Source organism: Mesoplodon densirostris, chromosome 2, assembly GCF_025265405.1.
Source record: "Mesoplodon densirostris isolate mMesDen1 chromosome 2, mMesDen1 primary haplotype, whole genome shotgun sequence".
Lineage (NCBI taxonomy): Eukaryota > Metazoa > Chordata > Mammalia > Artiodactyla > Ziphiidae > Mesoplodon > Mesoplodon densirostris.
Window position 1 is genome coordinate 46,696,352 of NC_082662.1, and position 20,716 is coordinate 46,717,067.

At 42.3% G+C, this 20,716-nt stretch overlaps 1 protein-coding gene across 2 annotated transcripts; it reads left to right on the forward strand.

Annotated features, from left to right (window-relative positions):
* Positions 1 to 446: 446 nt before the first annotated feature.
* LRRC42 (leucine rich repeat containing 42) lies at positions 447 to 19,859 on the forward strand. Of its 2 annotated transcripts, XM_060083824.1 has the most exons (9): positions 447 to 632; positions 1,909 to 1,941; positions 6,494 to 6,980; positions 11,107 to 11,238; positions 12,640 to 12,758; positions 14,000 to 14,088; positions 14,251 to 14,364; positions 17,914 to 17,998; positions 19,363 to 19,859. In XM_060083824.1, the coding sequence occupies exons 3-9, from the start codon at positions 6,508 to 6,510 to the stop codon at positions 19,635 to 19,637; spliced, it is 1,287 nt and encodes a 428-aa protein (XP_059939807.1). In that variant the 5' UTR covers positions 447 to 632; positions 1,909 to 1,941; positions 6,494 to 6,507; the 3' UTR covers positions 19,638 to 19,859. The 2 variants fall into 2 exon arrangements, with proteins under 2 accessions (XP_059939807.1, XP_059939799.1); XM_060083816.1 differs by lacking the exon at positions 1,909 to 1,941.
* Positions 19,860 to 20,716: the final 857 nt, after the last annotated feature.

The window sequence follows — 20,716 nt, forward strand, 5'->3', positions numbered from 1 at the left end:
GTCCCACCCCACCCTGCGCAGCTCGCCGGTCCCCAGCTCCGCCCCCCTTCCGCCCCAGCCTCCTCAGAGATCCCAGTCGCGCACAGCTGCACTCCCGGCTCTACGCGCCCAGTCTCCCTCAGGCCCCGCCCCCAGACCACGCCCCCGTGCTCTTCCTTACTGCGCGGGCTGAGCTCCGCAGCCCCGCCCAAGGGGCCTTTCCCTAGGCAAGCGCGTGAGCACGCGCTGCTTACCCTCCCCCAGCTAAGCTGGCTCCCTGGGGCTTCTGAGACCCACGGGACCCGCCCTCGCGCGAGCACGCACGCGCAGTCCCCACCTCTCCCTGCTCAGATCCCTAGGCCCTCAGGTCGCCAGCCCCGGGTCCGGCCCCGCCTCCAAGCGCGACCCCGCCCCTCATGCCGGGTATCGCGCAAGCGCGCCTCCCCTTGCCCAGTCTTTCCCCCGCCCCCGCCGGCCCCGCGGTCCCAAGGCGCAGGTCGCCCCCAGCCCCCTCCCTTCTCCTGCACACTCTCTGTCCCACCCTCCCTAGCTTTGTGCCGGGGGCGCGGAGCCGCTTCCCCCCTCAGCCGCGCCGCGGGAGGAGGGAGCCGTCAGCGAGGAGCTGCCGCTGGCTGCCCCAGGCAGGGGCACAGGTAGGTGGCGGCCACGGGCTGGGCCGCTCACCGAGCCCGGGGCTGCGAGTGGGGGCGGGTGTGAGGTTTGAGGGAGGGGTGGAATGGGGGAGGGGAAGACCGAGAGGGACGGGGCTGGGGTGTGGTTGGGTGAAAAGTGTGAGGGTCTAGGGTTGTCAGAGACGGGTTTAAGGGTGGAGTTGGGGTGCTGGAGTAGTGTATGGGGGCGTGTGAGACTTGGGGTTCGGGGCCTGGGTGGGAAAAGGGAGCAGGATTAGCTCGGGTGGATTTGGGGAGGGACATGCGTGGGAATTTAGAGAGAGACGGAGAATTGCAGTACTGAGGAGGGGGAAAAGTGGGATTAGAGGAGTGCAAGGAGGAAAGGATCTAGGATGGTAATAGAAGAAGGGGTGGGGTTTGGGGGGCATGGAGAAGAAGTTGGGGCTGTGGTTTGTGAAGTTGGGCATAGTGAGCCGTGAAGGAAGGAGATTTTGAAGGTTGAGGGCAGAAGACAAGGAAAAAGATGGAGAGTTTGGGGTCCTGGGAGAGGGAATCTCAGAATGGGAGGAAGGGAAGAGTACATGGTGAAGGACAGAGGAAGAGTGCACGGGGGTTAGAGAGTGCGCGGGTGGAATGGTGTGGGGGGAAGGAAGGAGAGCCAGGTGGAGGTGGGCTTGCAGCTGGGCGACAGGGAGCCGCATTTCAGAAGGGATGGAAGGATTGGAAGGGCGTGAGGCTTGAGAGGTGGGGGCAGGGGAGCTGGGCGTGGGTGAAGGGGGCGGATTAGGATTTTGGGTGTGGAGATTGGATTTTGTGTGAGAAGCTTAGAGTTGACAGGTAGAAAAGCTGTGAAATGTCAGGGTGTAGGAGAGATTGGCCTGTTCTAAGAGGGAAGTAAGGAGCTGGGTATGGGTGAGAAGGCAGGTAGGAAAGTGCAAGTTATAGGACAACAGAAATGAGTTGAAAACTGGATAATGGTGGTGACCCAGAACAATAAACTTGAGATTGTTAGTTGGTTATTGGTGGTTTGGAACTAGTTTCTGTTCAGGTTTTTATGTTAGAAACTTTCTTCAGAATACTGCATTTTCAAATAAACCAAGGGTGTCTGCAGCCTTGGGATGATGGCCATGGATTGACAGGTGTTTTCCTGGTGTGTGGATTTGGGTAATTTCTGCCCTGGCAGAGGAAGGAGGGGAGGCCTCAGTGTAGCTCTGTCCTGGCTCTGTTCCCACCAACTCTTTTCTCAGTTGTCCACTGTTTTTTTTATCTCCTCCCTCTCTCACCCGCTCCCCCCCAGCTTGAGTCAGTGAATACCAGAGGGATCCAACAGGTGGGTGAGATTAATTTTTAACATTTTTTTATCCTTAAGGCTGATGTCATATTTTTATTCTTGAGAGACGGCATCATGCAGTGACAAGAGCTTGAGCTTTGGAGTGATACAACCTTGAGATTGAGTTCTGGCTCTGCCACTTACTAGTTATGTTTCTTAAGTAAGTTACTTTACGTCTCTGAGTGCCTTCATCTGTTAAATGGCGATCCTGACTTCATAGGATTGTTGAGAATTACAGGAATCATTTAATATAGGACCTAACAGTGCTTGGCAGCTCAGTGGTAGCTCTCACACCCACTATTGTTATCATCATAGTCTTACTATGATTAATATTCCCGGGGAATTGTTAACTTACTTTACCTACTAAAGTTAGGCGTTTTCTTTTTCTTTTCAAATTAGATAACCATAGACTCAGCTCACAATTTTAATTGTCTGCTTCCCTGACTCTGTCCTTCCAGTCCACTTGACTGGATAGTCATGAGTCTTGCTTGGCAAACTGGCTTCAAGATCTAAAAAGTTGTCAAGTTTAGTTATCAATTTATTTTATCTTGACTCTTATTCAGAGAGGCTGAAGAGAACTGAGTTTTTAATGTAGTAAGGTTACATCTTATTCATTTGATGAAATGACATGCTTCATGGTAACTTTGGCTCATTTGTGGTGACCAAATACTAGAACATGCACTATTGTAATAGTTTTCTATGAGGTTTTATGGGTTACAAAACTGCCTCTCTGGAGACAGGCTCGGAGGCTATCAGAATGCCCTGTTACTCTGTCGCTCTAATATGAAGTATAGCTAATACAGATCTCCACTGGACATTGTTATTCTCTCACATACCAATACCAATTACTTAAATTTTCCAGTTCGTGTAGTATTTGTGCCATGGTATAGAATAGGCCCTGTCTCCTGAGGGGCTCCCTTATAATAGACAGGCACAAGCAAAGTCAAGTTACAGAAGCTTTGTTTAGAATTTTCTCACCTTTATGGTTCTTAACCTTGAAAGGCTTAAACATTAATTCAATTCTTAGATCATTTTATAGTACTTCACAAACTCTCAGGAAGCTCCTTATTGTGAGAGTGCAAGATGCACAAATTTAGTAGTAGAAATCAAAGGTCACCACGATTTCCTGACCATGGTCAGTTCCTCAAGTATCATAGTTGAAGAACAGAGAGCCCTTGGGGTTTCTGGACAGATGATGTGGGTTTACTCTTCAGGAAATATTTGATTTTTTTCATCGTTTAGAAAGAGAACTAGCATTTGATGAGTAATTTAAAAGTAAAATATAGCCAGAACTCTGCCGTTTTTGAAAATGATCCATGGAAGCCGAAGCTGCCAGGATTTGGGGCAGCCTGGGTAAGTGTCCTCACTTTGGTCCCAAGCTGCTTGTGCCCTCTGCTGGATGGAATCAGGTTTTTCTGATTTTCACCGGAAGTGGTCATCCATTCATCCATTTGTCCATTTTATTCCAAAGTTTATGGAAGACACTATTGCAGGTGATGGTTAGGGGTACTACAGATAGGCAGACCCTATTTCGTTGCCAGGAAGTTTATAGTGTGCTGATTACTTATAATATGTTATCTTCCATGGAATTTGTCTTTCTACTTTTAAAATTAAGTCATTCTTGTTTGGGGCCATACCTGATAATCTACTTTCTGGTCTACAGGTAGAGTAGGACTCTGAATGTCCAAATCCAGAGATAAAGACCGAAAGGGATCTGCTTTATCTCCTTATCAAGATTAAACTCTGTGAGACTGAAGGGGCCAGGTGCTTACCCCTGGAAGAAAAGCTTAGAATAAGTGAAGTATCTCCTTAGCAGCAGGCACTGAATACTGGCGAGAGTATGGGTTATGAGAGCTAGCCAATTTTTTTTTCTGGTTTTTAGATTTTTTTTTCCCCTCCCTGGTAGTACCAGTAGCAATATACTCCCATCATCCTCTTTGCTTCTACCACCTGCAAAAGGGTCTGGCGAGTGGGGGAGGAGTCTGCAGCTGTTGCCTGGTAGAGGAGCTGGCTCCTAGCAACAGTATCAGCAGGGCTTGCAGCTCAGAGTACTAAGTCTGTCCCTTTGAGGTCTCACCCTTCCTCTTCATTTGGTTCAGCAAATATCTGTTGAGGATTTATTCACGCTAGGCTCTGCGTTGGGCCTGGGAAAGAAAAGAGAGATGAATCAAGTTAAGTGCCGTGTACTCAAAGAGCTCACAGCTTTGGGAATATTAGCAAGTGAACGGACAGTACACAGTGCGAAGTGCTATGTAGAAAGAGACATTGGCGCTCTGGGAAAACCAGAGAGATGTGTGCACTAGTGCAGGGGTTAGGAAGTTTTCCCAGGAGAGGGATGGTGGTTGAGCTGAGTGTTAACGATAACTAGGAGTTAGCTAGGTCAGGGAAGCAGAGAAGGATGTTCCAGCCAAAGGGAGCAGGATGTGCAAGGGCCAGTGAGACAAGAGAGCACAGCCACCTTACCTGGGTCGTATGGCTTAGCCAGAGAGTAGGGCGTAAGGAGATGAGCAGGGAAGAGTGAGGCTCTCGGGCGTGGCAAGGCCCTCTTTTCTGATGTGCTTTTACACACATAATTATCCTCAGGAGAAACATGGATCATACTGATACCCACAAACAGGATCAGTGTTTGATCTCCAGAGACTCAGCATTTTTGATCACTGACTTGATTGATTGTTGACACTTTTTTTTTTTTTTTTTTTTTTTCCTGTGGTACGCGGGCCTCTCACTGCTGTGGCCTCTCCTGCTGCGGAGCACAGGCTCCGGACGCGCAGGCTCAGCAGCCATGGCTCACGGGCCCAGCCGCTCCGCGGCATGTGGGATCCTCCCGGACCGGGGCACGAACCCGTGTCCCCTGAATCGGCAGGTGGACTCTCAACCACTGCGCCACCAGGGAAGCCCTGTTGACACTTTTTAAGTGGCTTCAGAGCTGCGTCCTAGCCCTGCATTGATGCAGAAGAAGCTGGGTTTGTTCACTCTAAAAGTCAGTCAGAGTCTTTTAGAGATAATAGCGGCTTTTGACCTATATTATATTAAGTTTTACCTAAAAACTGTAGCAATGATAATCATATACTTTCATTTTATTTAACGTGGCAATTTCTCGAATATTTTGAAACCTCACGGTTCCTCAGGAAAGCAAGTGTTTATTTCAGTTAGCGCTTGGACACAAAATATCACCCATACGATTGCATAAATACCCTGCTGTTTTTTTTTTGTTTTGTTTTTTTTTTTACCCTGCTGTTTTTGATATGTTGCCTTACTTCGGAAGTGCCAGCTAACTGAAGAAGTTAAAGCACAAGAGCTAACTAAAAGCTATTCTAGCCCTTGGAAGCATCACACCTTAATAGCTTTTAGTTAGCTCTTGTGGTGGAGGTCTTTATTTGTGGATCCAAAAAACCATGTTGCTGTGGTCTGTGTAAGGTTTAGCAAAGGAGTAAACTTTAGTTCCATGAATATCTACTCAGGGACTATTACATGCCAGAGCACTATGTTGTTAGGGTGGATGAATTAAACATGATCCCTGCTCTCAGGGAGCTCAAATCAGCAGAACACGCCCAGAAATAAATCAGTAGCAGAACTGTGAGCCAAGTGCAATAAAGAAATGTGTGGAAGGTGCCAAGGTAGCAAGGGAGTTATTCATTTCTAGCCTTTGTTCTGTGTGTAAACATGTTTTAAAAAACAGAAATAGTTGGACTTCCCTGGTGGCACAGTGGTTAAGAATCCGCCTGCCAATGCAGGGGACACGGGTTCGAGCCCTGGTCCAGAAAGATCCCACATGCCTTGGAGCAACTGAGCCCGTGTGCCACAGTTACTGAGCCTGCACTCTAGAACCTGCAGGCCACAACTACTGAGCCCATGTGCCACAACTACTGAAGCTCGCCTCCTAGAGCTCATGCTCCGCAACAAGAGAAGCCACTGCAATGAAAAGCCCATTCACCGCAACGATGAGTAGCCCCCGCTCACTGCAACTAGAGAAAGCCACGCGTTGCAACGAAGACCCAATGCAGCCAAAAATAAATAAATGAAAATAAATTAATTAAAAAAAAACAAATAGTAAATTCCACGTGTACAATTTATAACTTGCAAATCAATAAAAAATTTTATCATTTTAATGGCTGCATAACATTCCATGGTGTGGATGTATCATCATTTATATAATGACACCCTTGTTGAACATTTAGGTTATTTTCGGTTGTTTTGCTAATATCAGCTGTGCTGCCATGACTTTCCTTGTAGGTGACTCTTTGACCACTTCTGTGATAACTCCCTTAGAGTGAATTTTAGAAATGAGATTTGAGCTGCCTTTTGAAAGACGAATAAGAGTTCACCAGATAGACAAGAAAAGGGGAAGCATAGGAAAGGGCATTCCAGGTCGAGGTAATAGAGGTAACCTCCAGTGCCAGAGTTCACAGGCAACTGGTAAGCTTTGATTCCCCAGAGCAGCTACACGGCCTGCCTGGAAGGCTCATAAAGCTCTGGGCACAGCAAGATGAAGTTACACGTTACAAAATGGCATTTTAATTGGATTTGATTTCCTTGTGCCTTGCTTTTACAGTTGCAACCAAGGCAATGTCTTACTACCTCAACTCAGAAAACCACCTGGACCCAGGGCCCGTCTATGTGCGAGAAAATGGGCAACTGCACATGGTCAATCTGGCCTTGGATGGTGTCAGGAGTAGCCTGCAGAAGCCAAGGCCTTTCAGACTGTTTCCCAAAGGCTTTTCGGTGGAGCTTTGCATGAACAGGGAAGATGATACTGCACAGAAAGAGAAGACTGATCATTTCATCTTCACATACACCCGGGAGGGGAATCTTCGGTACTCTGCCAAATCCCTCTTCAGCCTCGTCCTGGGCTTCATCTCTGACAATGTTGATCACATTGATTCCCTTATTGGCTTTCCTGAGCAGATTGCTGAAAAGCTGTTCTCTGCTGCTGAAGCCAGACAGAAATTCACAGAGCCAGGTGCAGGGCTGAGGGCTTTACAGAAATTTACAGAGGCCTATGGAAGTCTGGTGCTTTGCTCCTTGTGTTTGCGAAACAGGTGGGTGTTCTGATTACGATAGTATTTTATTGGGTGTGTGAACTCTGTCAAGCTCTGGGGCTTAGTGGGCTTGGGCACTTTCCCCATCAAACAGCCCTTGAGTTTAGAATTTCCATACACGAAGTGGTAGGCCATTTTGAGAAAAATCATTGTCTTTCTCCCTTCCCTTACCCTCCCAGACAACACTTAGGTTTACTTTGAAAACACTTTACAAGGATGAGTTGATTGCCACAGCTCCTCCATTAGGTAGTAAATACTCCTCTACCAACTTTTCTAGAAAGAGAAAATAGAAAAGACAAAATGTGATTTGCTAAATATCTCTTGGTATGCTCTCGGGGATGTGAAGATTAGTAACCAGAGTTCCCGTCTCTATTCCAGTTTTCAGACCACTAGATATTGAGCATTAGATAAAAAGCAACTTTAGAAGAAAAGTGATTAAAATTGCAAGTGTCTTAAAGCTTGGAAATTTTCAAAAAGGTCCCAACACCAGAACCAAGGTCTGTCTATTTTCTAACAAAGCAGATGTTTTCACTTATGACCTGCCTTTGCTCATATACTTTTATTGATTTATTTAAAATTTTTATACCACCATCGTGTAAAATGACTTTCAAGGCATCTACTAATTAAAAAGAAAAATTTGAAAAAACACACAGAAAAGAATTTAAACACAAAAAGGTATAACGTGGAACATAAGCCTCCCTCCCATCTCTCTCCTGTTTCCCTTCCCCAGAGGCAACTACTGTTATCAGTTTCTTTTACATAATTCCAGAGATATTCTGTACATATACATGCATGTATAGCTGTCCCCTTTGTTATACAAACGACAGCACAGTGCTCACACTGCTATGCACTTTGCTTTCTTCACATATTTTGAAAATCATTGACCATCAATATGTGTAGATTTTTAAGATAGCAGTATAGTATACCATTATATATATCTTTATACATTTGGGAATATACTCTGTCTATAAATTGTATTCTGTTTTTTCCTCCACGTACCATTATACCTTAAGTATTTCTCACAATAGTGAAGATGCTTTTTATCCATTTGTGATGTCTGCACACTTCCAGTGGTCAAATTGGATGAGAATAGCACTTTCATGCACATTTGATGAGCACATAAATTAATGTAGCATTTCTGGAAAGAAGCTTGGCAATATGTATCAAAAGCTTTAAAAATATTCATATCATTTGACCCATTAATTCCATTTATTAAGAGTCAGTCTGTTCTAATTTCTAATGTAATAATCAGATATGAGAACAAATACTTTACATAAGGGTGTTCATTTTAGTACTATTTGTAATAGTGAAAATCTGAAAGCTGAATATCCAACAAGAGGAAATTAATTAAGTAAATTATGGTACATTCATATAATGAAATAGTGTATAACTTTTAAGATAATATCCAAAGATCATTTAAAATGGTATGGTAAAATGTTCATTATATAATAAATGAAAAATAATTAAAATTATATGTATGATCCCAATTTTGTTTGTAAAAAAAATAGAAAATTTTACATGTATTGCATATATGGGGGGGAAAAAAGAGAAACCCACTGAAATGTAATTTAGGTAATGAGATTGAAATTGGTTTTAATTTTCTTTATAGTTTTCCAGATTTTCTTAATATTTTTCTCCAAGGAATGTGTATTACTTTTATAATCAGAAAAATATAAGAAACATTTTTAACAATCTTTTGGCTCATATTTTATTGCAACAATTACAAATAAGACAGTAACTAAGACAATGCTGCCTTATTCAGATATAAGAGTAAGATTTTTCAGTTGTGATCGAAAACTTTCCTTCTTTTGAATCCCCAAAGGAAAATAGGAAGAAGGCAGGAGATTTGGGTTTGCATTTGCAATTCTCAGCTGAAGCTGCAGCAGCAAAGGTTTTACCAGCACGAAAGGGTTCAGGTCATGGGGAAAGAGCTTGAGAAAATAATTGAAAAATAAGATAATTGTGTAGGTACAGGCACTTGCTTTGTGGGGTTGAGTCACAAAGCTGCCTGCCAAAAAGAGAAGCCAGTGTCTTTGCAACTGGGTTTCAAACCTACAAAACTGTCTCCTCCCTGTGATTTTTAATCCCACCGGTGGTCACAGGGAGGCAAGTATTTGCCTTAAAATATCACCCTGTGTAACCGAAGTAATTATAATAACTAATTTAATGAGGACCTATGAGATGCCGTTTACTTTTGGAACATTTTTTCTGATTTTCTTAATAGTCCTTAAAGGAAGTGATCATCAGCTCCATTTTCTAGCTGGAGAAATTGAAGCTCACAGAGGTTAAGTAAGTTTCTTACAATCATACAAGTAATTGGCATTGCTAGAATCCAAACTCAGGTCTGACACTAAAATATCTGTGCTGTTTCTGTTGCTTCTCCACTACACTCTTCTGAACTTTTTAAGGGGCAAGTTGTAAGACTAATTTTGAGCGAGACCCTAGAGCTTCAATTACGTCCTAGATAAGCATGTAGTAGTGTCTGTGGTTTTGCATGTTCGTTTCTCGGCCTTGATTTTTGTAATGTTTGTTAATCATGTTATATGTTGTTGTGTTCTTCTCAGATAACCCTTGTTTCAGAATTACTAAATATCTTTTGGTTAACTGATCAAAGGATGTGTGTTTTCCTTTCTGTAATTGCCAGTAATTCCCCAAATTCCCATTAACCGACTTCAACTCTGTGATTGGAAGATGGAAAACAGCAGCTTTATTTACAATGCAATTAAAATATGTCTGAGTAAATAAGGCTCATTTGTGTACCCAGCTGAGCTCAGTCACCAGGCAGCTTAGAGGGGATATCAGTGCCCCAGGCCATCTGTACCCAGCAGTCAGGCCAGCGATCAGCTTCAGTATATCTTATTCTGATTGGAAGTAGGAAGAAAAGAGATCTGACTCCCTTCTTGTCCTTGGATTATTCCGTGCTGTTTTTGGTAATTATGATTCTGGCAACAGTAGAGAAATGTGAACACTTTTAAGTATAACCCCACTGATCCTAGCTTACCATTTCGCTGTGGAAACTTCTAGACATCCATGAGAAAAGTGGATGTGAAAGGCATGCTCTTGCCCACAAGCATTTCCCTGTTCTCTTGGACTCCTCTCCTGTTTCCTATCACTTCTAATCCCTTTTCATTTTTTCTCACTGACATCATATGAAATAGATGGACAACTAGAAAGCAGGGTGGAGGCCATAGCCTGGGCTGTGCAGTGTCTTTTTGATCTTCTTTTCCTCTCTAGAGGCCTCCTGATACTTCCCGATAGCAGTTTGGCAAGGTGCCCCAGTGTAATTAAAGTGTTCATGCTCTCAGGTTTGCCTTAATAACCATCTAGTTTAGAGTGAGTTCTTTTTTTTTTTTTTTTTTTTTTTGTGGTACGCGGGCCTCTCACTGTTGTGGCCTCTTCCATTGCGGGGCACAGGCTCCGCGGCCACGGCTCACGGGCCTAGCTTCTCCGCGGCATGTGGGATCTTTCCGGTCCGGGGCACGAACCCGTGTCCCCTGCCTCATCAGGCAGACTCTCAACCACTGCACCACCAGGGAAGCCCTAGAGTGAGTTCTTATAATAGTCATGCTGCACATACTTTTGGAGTAAAGTTAGCAGGATAACTGGCACAGTGACGTGGGCAGCTACTCAAACTTGTGTTTGAATAGAAAAGATAAAACCTGACTGTCAAATATATCTTGATATGTTCTTGGGGATGTGCAGGTTAGAACCCAGAATTCTTGGCCTGTTCCAGTTTTCAAAGCACTAGATACTGAGCATTAGACAAAAAGCAACCTTAAAGGAATGAGTGATTAAAATTTTGAGTGTTCTAAAGTTTGGAAATTCTCTGATAAAATCCCAGCACTGACACCAAGGCCTGTCTGACTTCTAACAAAGCAGATTTTTTCTCTCGTGTCCTGCCTTTGCTCATATGTTTTTATTTATTTATTTAAAGTTTTTATTCCACCATCACGTAAAAAGATTTTTAGCTTAAAAAATTCAACCTGTGCCTATATAGTAATTAATAAAATCTGCTTATTACATAGTACCTTGTCATGATGGAATGTTGATGTGTCACAAAGCCACAAACGGTGATGTTTTAAAAGAAGGAAAAGAAAAGCTGTTGATTGCTCTCCATGCCCCACAGATATCTGGTGATTTCAGAAAAACTTGAGGAGATTAAGTCTTTTCGGGAGCTGACCTGCCTGGATCTATCCTGTTGCAAGCTTGGAGATGAGCATGAACTTCTAGAACATCTCACCAATGAGGCCCTGTCTAGGTATTGACCTGCCACCATTTGTAGATGAATTGTTTTGTTTCTTTTTTTAAAGGATGATCCAATGGGATCATCTTGAAGAATGTTGATTACTTCCCAATCCTGTGTTTATTTGCTAATTATTTTTTCTAAAACGATTCCATCTCCATTTACTTGGTACAAGCAGTATAGATTGGACAACTCTTAGGAAAGTAAGTCACTAGGTTCTTTACCTAAATAAACTTTATTTCAACATATAGTACTTGACTGCCTGTGTTGAAAAATGATTTTGCCCTGGTTTATTCTAGCAAGAGATGAGAAGTTATGCAGTTTCTACAATCATTATCATTTTCTATTTTAACTGCTAATGAACTATAAATTATTTAAAAAGTGAACTATTAAAAGACAGCCAAATAAATCCTTTTCAAGAACCATAATTTAAAGAAATCATCCAGTTCATACCATTCACAAATAGTCCGACTGATCTCAGTATGGCCAGCAGAGAGAAGGCCAGATGGATTCCTTTGTGGTTTAATAAACACCCAGAAGGATAACAGTACTACAAACCTGAGTCTAACCTGTTTCTTGGGGCCTGCCTAGGACAGTGACACCTACCTACTGCCCTGTACAAAGGTTTTTTTTTTTTTGAATTTTATTTTATTTTTTATACAACAGGTTCTTATTAGTTATCTATTTTATACATATTAGCGTATATAATGTCAATGGCCATCTCCCAATTCATCCCAGCACCAGCACCACACCTGCACCCCCACCACTTTCCCCCCCTCAGTGTCCGTATGTTTTTTCTCTACATCTGTGTCTCTATTTCTGCCCTGCAAACCGGTTCATCTTGTACAAAGGTATTTTTGTACAAGGTTAGTAAAGGTTCGGATTTCTTGAGTGTGGGACAGTGGAACACATTAATAACACCAGTTACAGGTTAGCTGAATGGATTGGGTTATGTCTGTACCTTATAAACCCAATCTGAAAATTGGATTTATAAAATAATTAGAATAAAAGAATGGTGCTTTGCATAAAGAATTCTCATAGGAGTTCTTAGCAGACTTTCCCAGTATATTTAGAATGGTTTTGGTTTTCACACAGCATTTGTCAGGAATGCAGCTTTTGTGATAAACAAGTGTATTTATATCCTTAATGAAGTCCCTGTTTACCTCATTCCACCATATACCTTTAGTGCCCTCTGCCATCTGAGACTAGTACTACATGACACTTTGATCTGTAAGTTAACCCTCACTTAGCAACTGAAGTAGCACCAAAATATCCTTAACTCTGTTAAATGCATTATGTGTGAAATAGCAGAGGTTAGAAGATATATTTTTGAATGAAATTTATGAAAGTATGTTCTCATGACTAGACTTTCTCAAATGCTCTTTAAGTAATTTACTTATGGACTTTGTTTTCTAGTGTAACTCAACTCCACCTGAAGGATAATTGTTTATCTGATGCCGGGGTGCGGAAAATGACGGCACCGGTTCGAGTGATGAAAAGAGGCCTTGAAAATCTAACATTATTAGATTTATCTTGTAAGTTTTATTAGAAGTTATAGATGATTAACGTTGGAAGAATGGACTTAGAAATCAGTTAGTTCTTCCTCTTTGTTTGAGAGGTGATAAAATTGAGGGGAGGTGACTTTCTTAGGTGCCACAACAAGTTAATGGCAGAGCAGGACCTAAAGCCAGAGGCTCTTGACTCCTGGCCAAATACCTTTCCTGGCATGGTGCCACCTCTGTAAGGTAGTAAAAGCCCTTACAGATTCACCCATGCCACTTACTCTCTGCAGACAGGGCAACCTTTCATCATATTCACAGCATATATGAAGGACGTTTGGCTCATTTTTACTTTCTCTGAGTTGCTGATCTATAGTGTCTGTCAGCTAGGTCATTTTTTATCAATAATTGCTTGGTGAAAATCAGGATGAAATTCACAGTTTTGATAACTTGCGCAGAATGAACCAGTTATTGACTCCAGTAGTAGAAAGATGGTAAGATCATTTATGATTTAACTGAGCATTTATTAAATACGTGTCAGGATCGTATGGTGTCAAAAAAATAGAAGGAGCAGGGGTTTGAGGTCAGAGGACACTCCTTGCTTTGCTACTGTGTGCCCTTGTGCAAGTTATTTAACCTCTCTGAGCCTTGGTTTTGGCTTGTGTGAAATGAAGATAATAATGAATGCCCTCCCTTCCTCCCAGGGAAGTCTATTCATTTCACAAATATTTTTTGAGTGTCTACAATGTGCCAGGCACTGTTCTCATGGTCTTTAGGACTCTGTGCTAAATGCAGTACTCTCTGATATGAGAAGGTGATATGTAAGAAAGGATTAAAAAAAAATTCAGGTTAGTAAGACATTAAGAGTCTCTGTGCCTCAGTATCCTTGAAAATCTTTTTAAAATAAATCTTTTACTTTGGAGGTAAAATGGCTGTGAACAAAGTCTAATATACCATTCTAATAACATGTTTACATATGTTGCTTTCATATGGTTCCAAATTAAACCCTTTGGAATAACTATCTGGTTCATTAATTTTTCTGCTAACCCCCAGCTCCTAGAAAGTTAAAGCTGTGAAGGATCTTAAGGATCATCTAGCGTGGCTCCTTCGCATTACAGTAGGAAAGATAAGATTTCTATGTTCAGTTTACTCTGAAAAGCTTGTTCACTCAGTATTTTCTATATTATCATTGTGTGGCCTTTTTTCCTGAGCTTATTGTTGGCATTGTAGCAATACTTATAACTATAACATAATACTATTTATGTTTTGACATTTAGGTAACCCTGAGATCACAGATGCAGGAATTGGATACCTCTTTTCTTTTAGAAAACTAAACTGCTTAGATATCTCTGGGACGGGACTCAAGGTAAGACTTCTACTCCCTTCTCTTACTTTTCCAAACTTACAATTTGATATTTTGCTTCTGCTAATTGGCATTTAGAAAGGACTGGTATCTTTATTTCCTACTGAAAGCAAGTAATAGTTAACCAGATGTGTGTGCATTATTGTTCTGGTTTTCCCTTACTAGGACGTCAAAGCTGTCAAACACAAGCTTCAGACCCACATAGGTCTTGTTCACTCCAAAGTGCCTTTGAAGGAATTTGATCACAGTAACTGCAAGACAGAGGGCTGGGCTGACCAGGTAAGGCAGATTTTTCTCCCCTACAGTTAATGTGGCTTCATTTTAATTCCAAGTGTCTTATTCAACACTTGAACAAATGTTAATCCTCTTGGTATTCCTTGGCTGAATTGTCATCTTCAGTCGAGTCCGAGATACTGATGGCCTTGTAACTAACCCAGTTACTTAAGAAAAGGTGTTAGATGCCAGTCCTTAAATCTCATGCTCTGGTTCCTAGATTGTGCTTCATCCATATGGGACCTAGAAGAAAACGCCTTCTTATAAATGACTCAGAAAATAAAAGAATTCTTGCTTGCTATGCAAAAAAGCAGTATGACCCAACTTCACAAGGACAGATTCTCTTAGCAGTGTGTGTATACTGGAAAGAGAATAAGACACACTGATAAGAATTCAAATCTAACTCTTTCTCTTTTGGGGGGCAAATTTCTTAACTCTTAGAGCCTTAGTGAAGAAACATCTTTTTTTATCCTGAGCTCTCCCATTTTCTTTCTTTCTTTTTGAAGTTTTAAAAATTTTATTTTATGTACAAAGAACTAGGACTGTTTGGAAAGGTAGATGTCCTGGATGAACCATTCAAGGAAGTTCACTTAGTCCCACTCAATGAAGCCGATATCCTCCGAGTACTATCAGAAACACTGGTGACATGTATTGAGGCCATATTTCCAGATCAGACCATGCTAGTTTGAGCAGACTGAGCCCTTCCATTTTCAGCTTCTTAGCTGAACTTTGATGCTCTCTTGTCTTTTTGATGGTCTTCCTTAAGTTGGTAAAGTACAGACTTAAGTAGAGAGTCAGAAGGTAACCAAGTAGTAGAGTACCAGTAGATGCCAGCCTCCCTGTGGCTGGTGCCTTTCTCCTTCAGATACTTTAAACCAATGTTTATTGGTGGAGGCCTAGAGGACCCACCAGACTTTTTGATCTGGATCCCTCCTTGGCTCCAAGCAATAATGCATGGTGGTGGACTTACCCAACCACCTGATTGTAGCATCACCTCCCTATAAGTAAGCAAGAAGGGGTGCTGGTGAATCAGTGTTTCAGAAGAACTTTGAAGTTTGTGAAAATGCATGCTGAAATAATTACAACAGTTCATTGCCAGACAAAGTTTATAGTGCTGGAAGAATCCTAGATACATCCAGTAGACTTGGGGCAGGTGTGGGATGGTCTTACAAGGGCTTGATGTAGTTTGGTTATGGTAGCAGGTGACATGGTAGAAAGAGCATAGGCTGTAGGGTCAGAGGCCTGAGTTTGGGATCCTGGCCCAGCAACCCAATAGGGGTACGACTTAAGGCAACTTTGAGTCTCTGTTTATTTATCTGTAAAATGCAGAAACCAGGACCTTTCTTGCAGAGCTAAGGATGAAGTAAAATACCTAACAGCCTGGACTGAAAGCACCATGCAATCTCAGCTGGGCCCTAGGACTTGGCAGCAGTGCTTTATCTATCTCTTGTTGATCCTTATTGAAACTGTTTCAGGCTGACTGCATCCTCCTCCTGCCTCATTCTCAGCAGGTGACACAGAAAAATGAGGCCATCTAACAGGAGTTCCTTTACTTCCCTCTGTCTCAAAATTTCTACAATTCTGCAACATACCCCACTTCCCTCCTATCTAAGGGAACAGGTATGCCTCTTTATTCCAGTGATAAGCCCTTTAGTGGCTTCTTTTCCTTTCAGTTCTGTTCCCTGAGATCTCCAGCTTACTCTGTGATATTTTACTAATAATTATTTCCCTCTACTGCCCCACCACTACATCTTCAATCTCACTCTCTGTTGGCCATTTTCTTTCTGTGTATAAACATGTTACTTCTATTCTAACATGTTCTTCATCCCCCATTGAGGTTGTGAGTTGTTTTCTCTTCCTATCTTCCCACCTCCTCACTGCCTACTCAGTTCTTAATCCCTTGTAAGCTAGTTCTGGCCCCCACGGCTCTGCTGCATGTGTCGTCTTGAAGGTGGTATGTGGTCTCATTCTTCACCTTCCTTGGCTTTTCTGCAGTTCTGATATAAACATGCATGCCTTATGCTTTTTCTCTCTGGCCTTCCTGCTCAGTATCCCCTAACTTTCTCGCTTCTCCCTTTAGCTCTTGCTGATTCCTCATTTCCTCTTCTCCTCTTCTCTTCTGTCTCCACCCACTCTCCTGGTGATCTGAACTGTTCTCAGAGCCTTTACTATCCCTGCGGGAATGATAGCACCTTCTCTTACACGTTAGACCTGTTCCTAAATATTCTCCATAAATCCCTGCCAGGCACCTCAAATTCAGCTTGTCCAGAACCAGGCTTGTCTTCTTCGTCCCCATCCCCAAACAGCTCTTCCTAATTGACATTCTTATTTCTGTTAGTAGAAGCACAGTTTTCCTTATTGTCCCCTGAGCCACCAGATTCAGTTCATCTTAGCATTCTTTTAGATCTGTCCCCATTTTCCACGCTCAGGGAGGTATCATAGAGGGGCTGACAACTAAGATTTATTGAGTGCTTCCTATATTCCAGACACTGCTAAACCCTTCATGTATGTTATCTCATTTAATCCTCACAACCGCCCAGTGGGCTATGTACTATTATTAATCCCGATTTTACAGATGAAGAAATTGAAAGGCAGAAATTAAATCACTTGCCAAGGGTCCCCTGGCTAGTAAGTGGTGGAACCAACTCTGGAACAATATTCTTAAACTATGTGTTGTGCTGCCTCTGTGACCTGAAAATGTTTGTCTTGACTTTCTTTTACGATCATTTCAGTGCATACCATGAGAAGTGTTGAATTTAAACTTCTTGCTACTTGTGCTATATGTGAAATAATTGTTTACTTTATTTATGTGTAGTTTATACTAAACCAAATTTTCAAAAGAATTTATGGTAGCTTGTAATAAAAATACATTTGTAGCAGTTTAAAAAAATGGAAACTGATCATGAAGTGTCATGAGAATATGGAAACATGGTCCTTTCACACACGTACAAGAGTGAGTTATAGTTGGTATAGTTAAGGCATGAAAGTGAGTCTAGGAATGTGTGAAAAGTATTATTGGGCTTCCCTGGTGGCGCAGTGGTTGGGAGTCCGCCTGCCGATGCAGGGGACACGGGTTCGTGCCCCGGTACGGGAGGGTCCCGCATGCCGCGGAGCGGCTGGGCCCGTGAGCCATGGCCGCCGGGCCTGCACGTCCGGAGCCTGTGCTCCGCGACGGGAGAGGCCACAACAGTGAGAGGCCCGCGTACCGCAAAAAAAAAAAAAGTATTATGACTAAGGCTTTAAATTTTAGTATTTAGTTTAAGAATATGCAGTTTATTTCTAGATTGGAATAGAGATGAAAATAGGGAGTCAGCTTTGTAGATTTTTTCTGAGTCATGCAAATACGTATATCCATCATGTTTGTATTCTGACCAACTCATGCCTTAAAACAGAAAATCCAGACTTGACTTGGTTCTTTTTCTTATCACCATCATCTGAAGTAAGATTACCATGGGGGTTTGTGTTTATGGAAAGAGAGGGGTGGGGAACAAGGAAAGCTTGAGATTAAAAGCTTGAGATTTTGTTTGGATTCAAATCTTTCCAAATACGTTTTAGATTGTTCTGCAGTGGGAGCGTGTGACTTCTGAAGCTGTGAAGCCACGAGAAACCTCGGAGCCTGGAACAGCAGCTCAGCATTTCTGTGAGAAATTCCCTTTCCTTTGGAGTGTTTTGCCCTTAGGTTATTTGCCCTTAAAGCACTTAGCTCATCTTCACTCAGTGGGAAAATTAATTATGATAGTATTGACTTAATTAGATCACTGAGACTTGTATTCTGTCAACACAGCTTACAGTGTAAGTTCACACTTAGCTTTGAGTACTAGCACCAGGAAAATAACTTATTAAATGTATGTATGCATGTACATATGTGCTTATTGACATCCCATCTTGTTCCAGAAAAAATTTGCAGTGGTACAAAAGTAGCTGGATACAGAACATTAAAAAGGAATTAAAAGTGTAGCCAAAAGGGACAAGCAACCCAAGTGTCCATTGACAGATGAATGGATAAACAAAATGTATTTACATACAATGGAATATTATTCAGCCTTAAGGAGGAAGGAAATTTTAACACAAGCTATAACATGGGTGAAATTTAGAGACATCTGCTAAGTGAAATAAGCCAGTCAAAAAGACGAATGTTGTATGAGTTGTCTTATGAGATTCCTAGAGTGGTCAAGTTCATAGAGACAAAGTAGAATGGTGGTTGCTGGGGACTGAGGTGAGGAGTGGTAGGGAGTTACTGTTTAATAGATACCAAGTTTTAGTTTCCGGATACCTCGTTTTAGTTTCGCCAAGCTGAAAAAGTTCTGGAGATGGATGGTGGTGATGTTTGCACAACAATGTGAATGTACTTAATGCCACAGAACTATACACTTAAAAATAGTTAAAATGCTAAATTTATGTTATGTGTATTTTACCATACTTTCTTCTGTAAGGAGTTAAAGGATGAAATCGAAGTGAAGGAAAAATAAAGGTAGAAAAATAAGAAAAATTCAGGGCAAACCAAAAAATATAGGATAAGGTTGTATCATTTACTAGAGTTGTGCCGCAAACTTGGCTGTTTTTAGAAGACAGAGTCAAGTCCAGATTTTGAGTAATAATAGCTGACGTTTTTCAAGCTTTTACTATTGTGCCAAGCATTGTGCTAAGCACCTTATGTTAACTTGATCTTCACATCACCCTTATGAAATAAGTTTTATATCCCTCTAAAGATGAGAAAACTGAATCTCAGACAAGTCACTTGCTCAAGGTCATTTATCCAGGAAGTGGCAGATCTGAGATTTGAATCCAAATCTGTGATACTCTCGTGTGAGTACATACCTTCAACCTGTGCTGGTGCATTTGCTGTAAGTTACTTTACAGGGCACTCAAAAGGGAATAAAATTAATCCAAACCTCACCCTGTTTGGGCCTCTTATCACTTCCCTTGGATCATCTTTCTGGACTTAGGCAGCCGTTAGCAGCGGCATAGGAAAGCTCATTGCCCTTCCGTCTGTCACCCTTACAGATGGGAAGCAGGCTCGAACAGAAGCCCCAGTGAAGTGTCACCTGGCAGACGCCCACATGAATTCTTCTGAGAAACTCCAGTTCTATAAAGAGAAAGCCCCAGATTGCCATGGACCACTGTTGAAACACGAACCCCTCTCAAGCCAGGAGTCAAAGAAGAGCAAGAAGAGAGCTTTCGAGGAGCCAGAGAAGGAACAGAGCAACTCTTCACCGTCTTCAAAGCAGAAATATGTGTGTCTTGCTGTGGAAGACTGGGACTTGTTAAATTCCTATTGATTGGTGGATATAAGTTGACCTTTTTTCCCTCCAACTCTAATGTATGAGAAAAGGGGGCTGATGATGTTTTCCTTTTTGTTTGAATTTACCTATGGCATTAGCATAGCAAGCGGATATTTCTACTTTTGTGGTGGGGGAGGGGAATGCTATGGAAGTATGTAATAATTTCTAATGTATATTTTCAATACATAGTAATTTTTTCAAATAAACGTTTCTGCTGTCCTTAGGTTCTCCTTGTGAAAAATAGACTGGAGCCACAGGAAGTAACACTTTGGTTTGGGACGAAGGCCATGTGAACTAACGAGGCAGCTTAGTGTCATTTGTTACTACTCCAGTTTGGCCCAGCCTCAAGTTAAATGAGTTTTTAAGGTCCGGAGCTTATAGGAACTAGAATTTATATTTCTGTCCAGCTGTAAAGCCCACTCTATTACATGGCCTTCTTAAATAATAGTTACCATTCATTAAAATCTCAAATATTAGGTCTATTAAGTAAACCACCAAGAATCTTCACAATAATTCTGCCAGGTAAGGATTATCACCTCCATTTATCAGATGAAGAACCTGAGACCAATGACTCACCTTAGACCAGGGCTTCTCAAGCTTTATTGTGCATGTAGATCACCTGGGGATTTTTTTTTTTTTTTTTTTTTTGGCCACGCTGCGTAGCATGTGGGATCTTAGTTCCCCAACCAGGGATCAAACCCACGCCCCCTTCATTGGAAGTGAGGAGTCTTAACCACTGTACCCCCAGGGAAGTCCCCTGGGGATCTTTTTATTTTTTATTTTTGGCAGTACGCGGGCCTCTCACTGCTGTGGTGGAGCGCAGGCTCCGGACGCGCAGGCTCAGCGGCCATGGCTCACCGGCCCAGCCACTCCACGGCATGTGGGATCTTCCCGGACCGGGGCACGAACCCGTGTCCCCTGCATCGGCAGGCAGACTCTCAACCACTGCGCCACCAGGGAAGCCCCCAACCTTTAAAATGAAATAATGATGGTTGGACTCTGTCCTCTCAATGAAGGAGGTAGAACAAATCTGGAGGTATAGACCCCCAGCCTGGTGGGGCCGAAAAACTCTGGGA

Excerpts from the sequence above, each read along its gene's own strand:
- LRRC42 (XM_060083824.1), top strand. The coding sequence starts at position 6,508 with ATGTCTTACTACCTCAACTCAGAAAACCACCTGGACCCAGGGCCCGTC. Across the intron at positions 6,981-11,106 it reads TCCTTGTGTTTGCGAAACAG|ATATCTGGTGATTTCAGAAA; the intron begins GTGGGTGTTCTG and ends CATGCCCCACAG. Across the intron at positions 17,999-19,362 it reads AACAGCAGCTCAGCATTTCT|ATGGGAAGCAGGCTCGAACA; the intron begins GTGAGAAATTCC and ends TCACCCTTACAG.